This window comes from Rhea pennata, chromosome 20 (assembly GCF_028389875.1).
Source record: "Rhea pennata isolate bPtePen1 chromosome 20, bPtePen1.pri, whole genome shotgun sequence".
Taxonomy (NCBI): Eukaryota; Metazoa; Chordata; class Aves; order Rheiformes; family Rheidae; genus Rhea; species Rhea pennata.
Window position 1 is genome coordinate 11441345 of NC_084682.1, and position 13493 is coordinate 11454837.

Genomic DNA, 13493 nt, shown 5'->3' on the forward strand with positions numbered 1-13493 from the left:
AGGAAAAGTTGCTGGATATCCTTGCTCAGGCATTACATTAGTGCTGGCTGAAAGGATATTCCTTGCAGCTTCCACGCGCACACAGTAAGGAGGAAAGAAAAAAATAGCAGGTGTCCCATTCTTCTCAAATGATCACCATACAAAGTACTGACTTCTCAAAATAATCTCATCAGCTCTGCTGGGTACAGAACGTAGTCTGCATCCAAGGCAGATGCAAGCCTGTTGTTTAATCATTCAAACCTAAGGAAAACTGGTTCTGACTTCAAAAAGCAATTTAAACAGGACAAAGAGGTCTATTTTAAATAAAAGTCTATAATCCAATATTACTGTTACTTCTGTTTCTGTTACCTTATGTCCCTTACCCCAGGGACCGGAGTTCTCATTACACTGGGTATGTGAAAACTATTTAACATTTGTTCCCAATGGTCTATACACTTGAAAACAGTCTGGACAAAAATTATTAATGAACATAAAAGCTTATTACCTCCTCTCTCTTTTTACCCTTCTCTGTTGCAGAATGGCAGAAACAGCAGGCAGATTTGGGTTTTGTTTGACAAAAAAAGGAGCTAATATTTACCAGTCTCAGTGTTTGTCTTTTCTGTAATGCTCTCCATCGAGAGTGCTTTACAGATACAAATGGCCACAAACTGGAAAGGCCCCCAAACCCACTTATATAAAATACCATCTTCTGCACGCACAACTGGAACCAGATTCATGTTCCATGAGCTCTTGAAATACAGACTCTCATGCCTGAAAATTAATCAAAAACCATCCTGCTGATCATGTAGCAGCTACCAAATCACTGCAAATCACCACCTGACACATTGAAGAACCAATGCATTAAGTGTTAATCGTGTCAGGAACATCTGAGAGATGGTGGGCAGAGGAAGGTATGCTGAGAGTGACCACTCTTGAAAAAATACAGAAGGAGAAAGATGGAAAGAAAAGGAGATAGACAACAGACACAGATCACGCGAGGGTGAACATCTCTGTGTCAGGCTAGGGTCTTGTACTGTTCTCCAGCGAGATGATCCTCGCTCATGTGGTACTCTAAAAATCTCATCTGTGCTCTTTTTTTCCCTTTGCTTTTGTTTTGAATAAAAGCAGACGTTGTGGAAACAGTCAAAGTGGTTGTTTGCATCGCTGCTGCTAGCTCACCATGGTGGGTCTGCCTCAAATGACAGAGAACTGGATTTCAGTTGGTGCTTTCAGCCTTCAGACTCCACCTGAGAGTTATCCTATGTGCCAGGAAAGAGCTGCTGGTTACAGGACTGCTGTAGATTTAAGAACAAATGCTTTCAACAAATTACTGCCTGAGGTGACTCACACTCTTGTGAAAGGCTTTGATAAAACCCGAAGTTTTCTTTGGCCAGGTAGAAACGGGCAAAGGAAATCTGTTTCTCCGCAGCCTGAATGGCATTTCCCTGGATGTTTTAAACTTGCTTTCTTCTCTCTGCAAATAAGTTAAAGATGTGCATGCATGTGCATGTACTTTCATTTGCAAACAGAGAGCATAAAGAAAAGAATACCATTGGGAAACAGAACACAAGGGGATGTCCTCTGCAAAACTGCTTCTCGCACACTAAAGCTCACTAGCAATTTTCGGGAAGGACTTTCTGGGGTAAACGAAAGTCAATGTTTCCTCAGCTCTCCTGATATCATTGGTCTATATTGACTTGGCCTGAAATATTATTTGCAGAGATGATTTTTCCCTCCCTCCCCAACACCTCTCCAACCATCCTGAGAGCCCTCGGAGAGCTGTTCTAACTGGAGCAGAACTGATCGCTGCTACCTGTGAAAGCAACAGTCAGCTGCCTCTACCATAAACTGATATGACTCAATTTAAAGTCCACATGGGAAATCAAGAACAGAAAATATATCTGAGAGACCCTCTGTGTCTCTAATACCTGCCAATATGTAGGACTCAGCAGAAGCTAACCTTTTGCTGACAGACCATCATTCTTCAGTTAACATATACAATAGAAACAACACATCATTTCCCTGTTATTTCAAGTCTATCTCCTCTCTGGATGATCCCTTTCTTCGCTCTCTATTCTTCCAGCATTTCTACTCCCTCTTTGTCTCCTGCAGCCCCACTACTATTGTAAGATCCTTCCCCTCTGCAGCTTCTGCCATCTGGAACCGCCTTCCTGTGTCCCACCAACTCACCCCCAGTTTCATCTGCAAATACATCTCTAGGCCCTCGCCTGTTCCTTTGAATTCCTCTCTCCTTCTGCTGCTGTTTATTATTTAACTCTGTCGTTGCATTATTTAAAGTGCTATTAAAGTGCACTTGGAACAGAGTCTGCACTAAAGCGTCACAGCATGGGAAGACGGACCCTCAGCAAAAATAGTCGAAAGCCAAAATCGTGACAGTTGGGGGAAAGCTGTCTGGGTAGAAGAGAAGGCAGTTTCTGGATGCCAACATGTCTTTTCTTCTCCTGTGCCCAACACAAGAGCCTCTTCAAGATGTCTTTCAATGCACGCAGTTTGCTGGTGAGGTTCCCCGGGAGCCAACTATCCCCAAAGACAAAACTGTCTCTTCTTGTCACATCCTTGCTGCTTCTGTCCACTCAGATCCATTCACAGCCCCAGTCCTTAGGCACAATTATATCCTTAAAATCACTCAGGGAGATTATTTCCTGCAGAAGCAAAGTGCTCTTTCTACAAGCCAAACTCACCACCCCTCTCTAAAGGCATTCCTGCTCCAGCAAATGTGAAAAAGGCATGTCAATGGGATATGGGAAACACAGCCAGGTCCTGACTCAGGAAAATGCTCTGTTTCAAATTCACATGTAATCCCACTGAAGATAATGCAGATGTATAAATGCTTTGCTTACGGACAAGATGACTCACACACTTGGAGAAGGCTTTGGTATAGCCAAAGTTTTTTTCTGGCCAGGTAGACACAGGCAAAGTGAACTTGTTGCTCCACAGCCTGAATGGCATTTCCCTAGATGGTTTTTTCCTTGGAAAATAAGCAGCAAAATCACTATATTCTCCATGAGTTCTCCCTCATCCAGGAGAAGAGAAATGTGAGATGAAAACTTACTTGCTCCAGGACCATAGCAGAGGATGAACATTGGTAAAGCAAACCCACCTTATTGCTCAGCTGGGAACATCTAGCCCATGGGTTAACCTGCTACTCACTGTAACACACCTGTGCCATGGAACCCTGCCTGAGATGCAGAAGACACATTTTCCATTCCCAGGTTCACACCAGCTCACCAAGCTTTGCATTGTGATCTTGAGTTAAGCCATTTTCTCTCCAGGCCTTAGCCTCATGATGTTTAAAATAGCAACTTGGATTTGAACTCTCCTGCAAAGTGCTTTGAAATCCAGGAATGTACTATGTAGGGAGGTAGTGTTTTTAATGTTTCAGGTCAAAAATATAGACATCTTTTCCAAGGCAATGCAGTACTCATGCAGCCATTTAAATGGGTTGAAAGATATTTACATGACAGCAGGTTAAACTGTGAGCTGAATTTTAGGGAGGTCTCTCTGCTTCCCCAAAGAGTTCAGATCATGAATATCATTTTTCCGGTGGGCATTTACGGTTCTTGAATACGTCTTGTGAAGTGGGTTTTGAAGACACTTGAAGAAGGCTCTTGAAAACACAAACAGTTTCATGAGAAGAGTTATGCTTCTTCCCCTCCAATAGTCACGCACTGTGAGGAGGCTCGCAGGATGAAATGAAGGCAATAAAATCATTAATGATTGCTACAGTCCTACCACTCATGGTGTGAGCTCAACCATTGCATCCCCTCCAGATACACTATAAACCACTGTGCTATGCCAATGCCAAACACTTGCTTTGACAACTGAATGCTGGGATCCAGACCAGGATTTCCAGAGCTGTTTATATCATTCCCCAGGAGGCCAAGAACAAGTTTTAAAGGCCTTTAAAAGATTATTACAAAACTCCATGCAATTCAGCTTGAATAACACCAGTGGATAGTAACAGAAGACAAAAACGCTTCCAGGTTTGACTCTTTTGAGTCACAGGAGCTCAGTAATAGCCCAGGTTTATTAGCAAGGGAAGATTGTTGGGTGAGCAATGATGTGAGCAGCAATCTCCCAGGAAAACACACATTTAATCCATTGGCAAGCAACATGCAGCACTATGATTTGGGAGATTTTTAATTCCTGTCATAACAGCCTGGATTGTCCTTGTTTTTCCAGGAAGGTCTAATCCTGTGTGAAATCACAGTGCATGACATCCATAAGGCAGCTCCATGCTGCAAAACCTGCCTTTCATCTGATGCCTTAAACAGGAAGGACCAAACCAACACAGCAACACAGGACAGTATCATGGGTAAAACTTGTACAGACACTGCACACAGTTATCCTCGTTCTTGAACCTGAATTAACCACAGAAAAACCAAGAAACTGTGACCTGCATAGCACACGCTCGGTCTGCCGGGTGCATCCATTAGCCACAGCCAAGCAGATGATGAATAACCATACATTTCTGTGAGCAGCTGGACAAGTTCAAGGTTTCTAATACAAAAGACTAATTAATCTAGTATTCTCAAAAAAAGAAAAAAAAAAGATCTTTCTCTTCCAAAAATGATTTCCAAAATGGCCCCAAATGTGTTGCAAAAATAACTCAACGCTTTGCTGCGTTCAACCACAGTTCAAATGCAGCGACTAATGTATACACGCTTCCTCTTCCTTGTCAGTGGTGTTCAGATCAGGCGTCTCACTGACAGGAGGTCACTCCAGGACCACAGTACGACATTACACAGCGCACTTTGTAAGGCCTTCACCCAGCTATTCTTGTTTAGCAAAACTTCTCGTGCTTCCCAACAAATCACTGTTATTTTGGAAACTATTGATATTCATTGGCAAATGCTGCATTTAACAGATTACCACTTACCTGCCAGAATATGCTGTCTATTGTATTTCCCAGAAAGCCATCTCTGCCTTCTGATGATACCAACTTAGGTCCCAGAATGGTCATAAATTCATCAAAATCAACCTGGCCATCCCCTGGAATGAAAGAAAATGATCAATGTTTTCACTGAAGTACTGCTTAATGCCACTAGTAGTGTCTACCATGTTAGTCTGGACCTGCTAAGTATCATGAATCCATGCATTCAATAGGGTAACTCCTGCATCAACTTCATTGTACAGACTCAACTTCATTACTATCTCAATGAACAGTTGATGTTGTAACATCCTCAGGTCCCAAGTTAGAATCAGCTGATGCACAAATAGAGATGAACAGGCCATTCCCCAACCCTGGAGAGTTTACAGGCAAGTTACTATACAAGAAAACAACCTATTTCAGCAACAGCCAGGAGTGCTGCCAGGGTTCTGCCTTGTTGAAACAGCCATTGAACAATCAGGTCTCTGCAAAGCTTTTACAGGGCCAACCCTGTCCTCCAGAGGAGGGAGTACGTGGAGGAAAAAGAGCCAGACTATTACAACTCCACAAGGCATTTCATTTCAGCTTCCCATCAGCATCTGTCTGTTTAAAGGCCTCTGTGCTCAGCATGCCGAGCAGGCAGTGTAGACAGTTTCAGTGTCATTAGCAGGAAGAGGAGACTGCTCCTGCCATTAATGAACTGAGCCAACGCAGTTCCAAGCCCCTGCAGTATATTGTATGTTTTGTAAATGAGGCATGTGGCTGTTTGAAGTATATCTAAGCATTATATCAAACATAACTCTTCCCTTGGAGAACTTCTGGGATGCTTAATGAAAATGGCAAAGAAGGGAAATTCATGCATGTTGAAGGATCTTAAAAATACCTGTTTCTCTCAACAGCATGGTTCAATGCTTATACTCCTCTCTTTTTTCCATCTGTCCATACACATATTCCCTTACACTTCACCTCCTCATCCTCATCAATGCTACAGCAAGGGGAACTCCCCCTGCCAGGTTCAGTTCCTTCCCGTATCACCCAAGAGTAGGGCTTGTCTTTTCTAGAGAGACAAAGCACAGAGACACAAACCCACCAAAGGGAGCCCTTTCTCCATCTCCCCAGAGGAGCCTCCCATCACAGGCCAAGCTGACTCTGCAGCCCCATCCTGTTCCTATTGGTTTAAGACATCTTTTTCTTCTTTCATGGGAAGAAAAAAAGTCCAGTATTAGACCAGTTGATATTGGTGGATATATTAGCCTGCCTTCAAGTCTGGAAACCGAATCAGCATAAGATTTTTTTATTATTATTTTTGCTTTAAATTCAGCTGGAACTCACTACATCCGCCTCTTTGTGTAGTTCTGTTGCTAACTTGTCAGGTGTAAGGAGGGTCTAAAGCCACCAGGCTAAATTTCACAGATCAGTGCAATGGTCACTATTAAAATGTCACTATTGACTGCCAGTACCTGCAGCAGCCCTACGTGATGGCTTTACCATATGTACCTCATGCTGCTGGTATTTGTTCTTTTTTTATATTTCATATTCTTGATTTGAGCATACGCACCACTGATTGAAATCTCTCTGTGTCCTTATCTTAACAGAAACACAATGTTAAATAAGCAGATTTAAAGCAACTCCTTTTCCAGAACAGTGATCTCTACACACTGAAGGGCTCAGCCTATGATTTCATGAAGACATCCTGGAGGTGAGATTTCAAGTGGGGCTCTGAAAAGAAACCCGGCAGTGATTCGTAAGAGCTTTGATCCTTTAAGTGGCTTCAGTGCAGCACAGCAGTGAACATGCAAGACGACCCTGTCCACCGTTTAGGCATTGCTCACTCATTCAGGGGTCTGAATGGTGCTGAAGGGCTTTGCAGAGCTGGAGGGGCTCAGCACAGAGCAGGATGGAGCTCATGTCAGGGACAACTTATTAAGTAGAATAGGAAAGGAGTGGGGACCCCACCACTCTGAAAGCCATTCTTTAAAACATTTATAGGCCACAGGAAAATGTACTCTTTCTGCTGTCCCATGGGAGACATCAGTTGATGACATCAAGTCGGATTCTATCAGTCACAGCACGTTGGATCACGTTGTGGAAGGTAATGCAAGGTGACAGTGAATTTAGAGCGATTTACACTGCAGTACACTACTCCAAGGGAAAAGTGACAACAAAAACATACACTACGATGCAGATCGAGTTACAGAAATTAGCCAGACTAGCAAGAAAACAATTTGCATTTTAAAGAGGTTCTAGTACCTACCCCGTATATATTTGGTCTATCCATGTCCGACCCCCAAATATTCAACTTGAATTTTTTACAATGTCATTTCATGCACAAAGGAGAGAAGGAGGAAAAATCCTACACATGACTCAGGAGGAAACAGGTGCCAGGATTCTTGGGTTCTGCTTCTGACTCAGAACAAGACTTTGGGCAACCCCTTTCTCATGACTTCGCTCTGCCTTTGCCAGTGATCATAACTAACTTCACAGGGCTTAATTTTCAGCTTAATTATAGCATTTTCCATAACCTCAGAAGAAAGATTCCATTACAAATGCATTATCCTCTTATTGAGCGCTTTTTCAATTAAAACTGTTAACTAGCAAAGAAGCTAGACTCACAAACATTTTGTTGGTAGAAATAGCCCTTTAAGGTTTGTTTTAAGCTGCAGAAAACAAACCTTCCTGCCATCAGGATCTCAGGAGACTGCAGCATCAGAACATTGAGAGAGAGAGAGAGGGAGAGAGAGAGAGGGAGAGAGAGAGAACTCTCAACTTTGGCTGAAAATTCCCTTTACAATATCCAACAGCCAGGAGAGCACTATTGCAAAAAACAGCATTAAGACTCCAGGATGCTCCCACTGCAACATTGGTTGCTCTCCACAGTCTATGGTGTACCCCAAAATGCCCAGTATTGGCAGCTCCTGGGACAATATAAAGGAATTCAGGCCACTCATCAGCTCATGGGTGCGCTCAGCTTGAAGGCTTGGCTTGAAATTTGTGACAGTACACAGTCAAAAGATCTCTTCTTCCTCCTCTTCACTGCGATAGCCACATGCAGTGCCACAAGCTAGTTTGTGATGTATGTTCCTAGCATCTGTTCCATGGTCTGCAGTGGAGGCAAATCAAAGATTGTGCACGTTTGCATGTTTGGTTTTGCCATGCCTACAGCTATTATTCCTGAGAGAGAGTAGTTTATATCCAGAGTAAGCAATGTGCAGCTTATTCAGAAATTAACTTTTAGATAGTTTTAAGGAATGGAAAGAAGGGGAAGAAGATTGTAGTCTGTGGCATGTGTGCTGTCTACACAGTGCTCACCTTTCTTCAGCTTACATGAATCACTTCAGCAAATCTTGAACAACACTTCCTCCAGCAGTAACCAAACAACTCAAATTCCTCAGAGGTATCCCAGACCAACTTATAATTTGTGTGCTGTCCACATCTACCACCACCCTCCCATTCCCACAATTTTAGCATTAATAACTTTAGAAAGACCTCATCACAGTCAAGGAAAACAACCTGCCCACTATGACCAAAACGAGGTGGGAACTGATCTAATACAGAGTCAACAGTAAGGATGGGGCGCAAGAAGATGAAAAGCTAAAGCTATGAGTGAGTGGCATTCAACAGGTATTCTCCTCTCACCACTCACATCAGTTATAAACGCAGAATAGGTCTAGAAACCTGAGCCATGCTGGGCACAAGTCCCTAATTGATTAAGGCAGTCATGCATTAGTATAACTTATTCACAAGCTGCAGAAGGCTGGGAGACCTTGGTGGCCATGCAGACCTCCTTGAGGTAGACTGCGCAGGAGCAGGGCGGTCAGGCCAGCGTGTTGCCCTGCCCCTGTGGCAGCAGGTCAGGTCTTAGGGTAAAAGGTAAGGGGCAGTTGGACCCAGCAGGTGCAGAGTGAAGCCTTCAGCATAGGATGCAATCCCCATGGTGCTTCACTGACCACCTGTGTGTAATCACCGAGTTCCCACCCATCAGCAGCAATTGCTTGCATGAGGGATACTAGCCCAACATTACTGCAAAAAAAAAAAAACTGAACTCAGCTTAAATGACATGGCTAATCCACCCAAATTATTTATTTATTTACTTACAGACACTTTCTAAGATTTTTCTTCCCAATAATGCTTCCTCTTAATTCTTGCATTACGTAAGAATGTAAGAGGGTTAGCAATCGTGCAGCTAAAACCTTGCATAACTCCAAGTATGACTCAGAACATCGCTGGCCACAGAGTTACATCAGAGATGAATTAGATCTGCTTATCATTATTAGTCCACTAGCATCTGCTGTATGCTAAATATTTCCAGATATTCACAAAGGTTTATTCCCTGCAAGGCACTGTCTCAACTCAGACAAAGACCAGGCAAGTGTGATGATGAAAAGGAATAGCAACTCAGTTCACTGTCAGCAGCCTTGGGAGCAATTGCATGAGCCTGGCTAATCTCTCTATCGCAGAATGGGAAGGCCTGAAAATACCCAGGAACATCACTGGCTCTCCTGGGACTCCTTTCCCTCCACAGCAACCTCAGGTTCCCAAAGCTGGATTCAGGCTCTGCTGCCTGCTCCGCACTTGGGCCAAAGCTCTCAGTGGATCTCTTCACTACGAAGCTGATTGCCGCAATTCGCGCTATTCGTTTTCTAGGTGCAGAATACCTTGCAGATATTATCAGTTGGAAGAGCCATGATGTTAACGCTCTGCTGTGCTGCGTGCTCGGTTTGGCAGTCACCATGGAGCTCAGCAGAGTTATAGCACAGAATAATCTGGCCTGTTACATGTCCAATGTCCATCTTTTGCCAAGTTTGCAGAAGATGATGGAGAGGTCACTAAAAGCAGCACAGAATCAGGAAACTAAGATCTTTTCCAGCTTTCCGAGACATTGTAGCCTAAGGAGAATTACTTTGGACCTCACTGGCCTGGGAAGGGATCTACATCTCAGAATAGTCATTAGCTATTTGAAATAAGTCAATGTGATGTGAAAAAGAAGAAATCACTAATGTCTCAACTCTTAGAGGAGCCTCCTATCACTGAGATCACAGGGAGAAAACTCAGGGTTATATGAACATATCTAGGGGAGCTGAAGACACCTAGGAGCCTCCATCACTTTCTGAAGGGGATTTACTCTCCTAAACTACTCACCCTCAATCCAAATTCATTCACATTGGCAAGGTGCTCTTAGGTTTTCAGGCCAGAGAGATTTCAAGGTGTTATTTCCTCTTACTGAAAGAGCTGGACTTCACTAGTGCTATAGAGCTGAGTACAGAAAATCATAGTCATCTCTCTAAGCTGATGTCCTGAGTATATTTTCAGCTCGTCCCAAGAATTTTGTCTTCTCTCAGTCTCCTCTCCACCTTGACTTTAACAAAAGGGAAAAGGGAAGGTTACATTTGCTGGACGCTGTTTAGCAGGAAACAGAGCGACTCTTTAAGGGAAGGCAAAGCATAGCAGTCACCTTGCCAGGGTACTCAAGGAGGGCCAAGACCGCATAACACCCCCCTGTCTCTACTGTTACACCAAGCCATGCGGCATCCATTTGGCCTGAGCCATTTTCCTGGCATATTTATTGTGGTCTTATGGACTTTTGGTCTGAAATAGCTTGTCCAGGCTGGAATTACTGGACAGGGAGAGATCCTGACTAGCAGAGTGGTAGCCTACAGGAGGTCACCTTGTGGGATTTGGAAGAGGAAAGGGGGAATGTGGTGAGCTAGCACTAGGCTACAAATCTCCCACATCCCAGTGGATGTGCGGGGCTGTGCGGGGGCTCTGGCAAATTCTCCTGTCAGAGCCGTTCTGCTTTGAAGAAGCAATTAAATGCTTACTGGAGCTGTAGGTTGAACCCATCTCACTCCACCCCAGGGAAGAGTCCCAACCCCCAGCCCTCAGTTGCCTACTATCCTTCCAAAAGTCTCCTGCTGGAGCTGCTCCCTTGGAGGACATATTTAAATATTCATTGGGCTAAAGAAAAATGGCAGAGGGAGGGAAAGAAAAAGAGAAAGAAAAACCACACATGGATTATACTGCATGGCAAACCTAGACCCAAGGGCAGGACAGAGGCTTAAACCTGGTTTTCAGAACCTTGTGCATTAAACTAAAACCCGGCATAATCTGGCCTGACTGCTTTCTAAATAAGTCTTTACCCTGGTCAGTCTAAAGATAATCGCCTTCTCTCTCCTCCTTAAAAGTTTCTTGTCAAGGCACTAAGATGAGGCACAAATTTAAATGGAGATGAGAATCTGCTGTGTGTAGACTGATAAGTATTCACTTTTTCTTTTTTTTTTCTTGAGTTTGACCTCCAGAGTGTAGCTAGGTGATATATTTAAAGTTAATGAGATAGTCGTTTGCAGCTTGGGTCCCAGGCTCACACAACGCTCCTGTTTATTTTTATTCTCTTAATAGCTAGCTGCGGTGACTCTCTGTCCCAGTCTGTGTCATTGTTTGTGCCCATAAAGTAACCTGTGCAATAATAATACAGTTTTGTGAAGGCTGTTGCTGCTATGTCTTGAAATGATGTAAAGGATGTGCATAGACTAGTTCCAGCCACAGGATATTTCCCAGACAAGTATTTTGGTTTCAGAGATTTTAAGGTCTGATCACTGCTCTGACCTTTCCCTCAACAGCACCCAAAAGCTCCCTCCATAATTACAGCCTCAATCCATACCTTTAACCAGAGCTAGGGAAAGTCTTTTACAAAACTTTTGACTTTGAAAACACTTTTATTAAAAGACATCCATGAAACGTGGCTGAAATGAAGAGATAAAGCTTCACTGCAGACCTGAGAGTGAATCAGTAACCAAATAGGCATTTTTTTCAAATGGGAAACTGAGGCACAGTATCACCTGCCCAAATGTTATGGAAGAGGAGGTTGCTGGGCAGAGCCAGAAGCTAGACCTCCCTCATCATCCTGCACCACTACCCACAGGCACAGGAGGTGCAATCAGTCTCCAGGATAGAGAAAGATGACAAAGAGCATTTCCTATTTCCCAAGTGTCCTCTTCACATTTCCTTGAGAAGTTTCCCCACCAGAGCTGTCTGCAGAGGGTCTTTGATACTTTAAAATAGGGAAGATGTGTAAAAAAACCCACCACTCCTTGTTTCTCTTGTTCCTCAGGGACAGTAAGAGCCAATCAGACACTCGTTTACTGTTCACCTGTGCTGCCACACATCCCCATAGTGTTAATGTATAAAGTTTTAATATATGAAGTTATTTTTAGGAACAAATTAGCTGGAGCTAAAGGGTGGGGTTAAACATCTTCATTGGAGTCCACCCTATCCCTGAAGGTCAAATCCAAGTCCCACCGTTTTAAGGGAGGCTTTGCAGACCTGGCTGCTTTGGTTCAAGGAGAGCTCCACATAAAAGGTTAGCAAACTGTACAGATGTAGATTGTTGGAGGAGAGAATTTCCACAGGGTCTGATAGGATCAAAGGGAGCCGGAAGAGCAGGAGCCAGAGGGTGCATCTGTCACAGCACCAGGAATAGGACCTTGAGAGTTATTCAATTTGACCAGCCTGTTCACTTGTCTTGCAAGAAAGGGAACTGTTGTAAAGGGCTTGTTTGTTTTTCCATTAAAAAAATCTGTTAATCACTCATGTTTGCCCAAGGGGAGCCTGTCTAGGAGGTGACCTGCAAGGCAGTGATTGAAGGGGAAGACTAAGGGTTCTGGATTTGCAATGCCAGGTCTGATGTGCCCTGCTGTAAGTGGAGCATTGTCTCTGAGACAATAAACAGAGTTTTGTTAATAAAAATCCACTTAGCACTCGTACCAGCCATCAGAACAGAGGCCCACCAGCATATTGGCTGGGGTGACTGAGCTCCATCACAAGGATTAAAACAAGTAGGATGCTTTTAGTACTTGGCTAGAAGAGAGAACTGCAACAAAAACAGTAACTTAGACTGCAGTAAAAGCCATCGGACATCTGCCAAGGAGCATGCTAGCTTCTCGTAACCCCCTGGAAGCTAAAGAATGCCAGAATTAACATCCCTGTGAGTGGCTGTCCTGCAGGTAAATGTGCTGCAGGGCCTGCTGTGCACGGCTTGCCTCCAGCGCGTCTGAGTGTTAGGCAGCTGGGCAGATCTGCTGCAAGACATCAACGCGTCTGCTGCCTTGCACGCACGGTCCCCAAGGACACTCTCTCCAGTGCAAAAGCATCAGGAAAGCAAAAACGAGACGGCTTACTTTGCTGATCTTTGCAAAACTGCAGATGCTCATGCAAGTTGTAACCAGTTGACCCATTTGCCAAATGACTGGCAGAAGCAAAATCACATCCAAACTACAGAGAACTCTGATTACTTTTGCTCACCAGGCCCCAGGAACAGCAGGAAAGCTCTGTTGGCATCATGGCAGCAGTCAGACAGCTCTGTACAACTTTGAGGCAACTGGCAAGTTAGAAGCTCAGTAAAACAGAGGAAAAATGTGCATTCTCTCTAGCATATTCACCCTATGAAATCAAAATCGTGATAGCAGGAATACAGCATTTTAAAGAACAAATAAACAACAAGGCAATCAAATTATAGGGCAAGGCAGATCATTGACCACACGCTGTGCTTTGCAGAGGACTCTGCCCCATTAAGAGCACAAGACACACAGGTTTTAGGGAAGGAAAGAAAACTCTGTGTTTCCTATTA

At 43.8% G+C, this 13493-nt stretch overlaps 1 protein-coding gene across 2 annotated transcripts in view; it reads right to left on the reverse strand.

The window, feature by feature from the left end:
• CALN1 (calneuron 1) overlaps nt 1–13493 on the reverse strand; it is a 120047-nt gene that overhangs the window by 56695 nt on the left and 49859 nt on the right. For both annotated transcript variants that reach the window (XM_062592615.1, XM_062592616.1), the window contains exon 3: nt 4880–4992. In XM_062592615.1, the coding sequence (XP_062448599.1) occupies nt 4880–4992 (113 nt within the window). The remainder of the gene's footprint in view (nt 1–4879; nt 4993–13493) is intronic.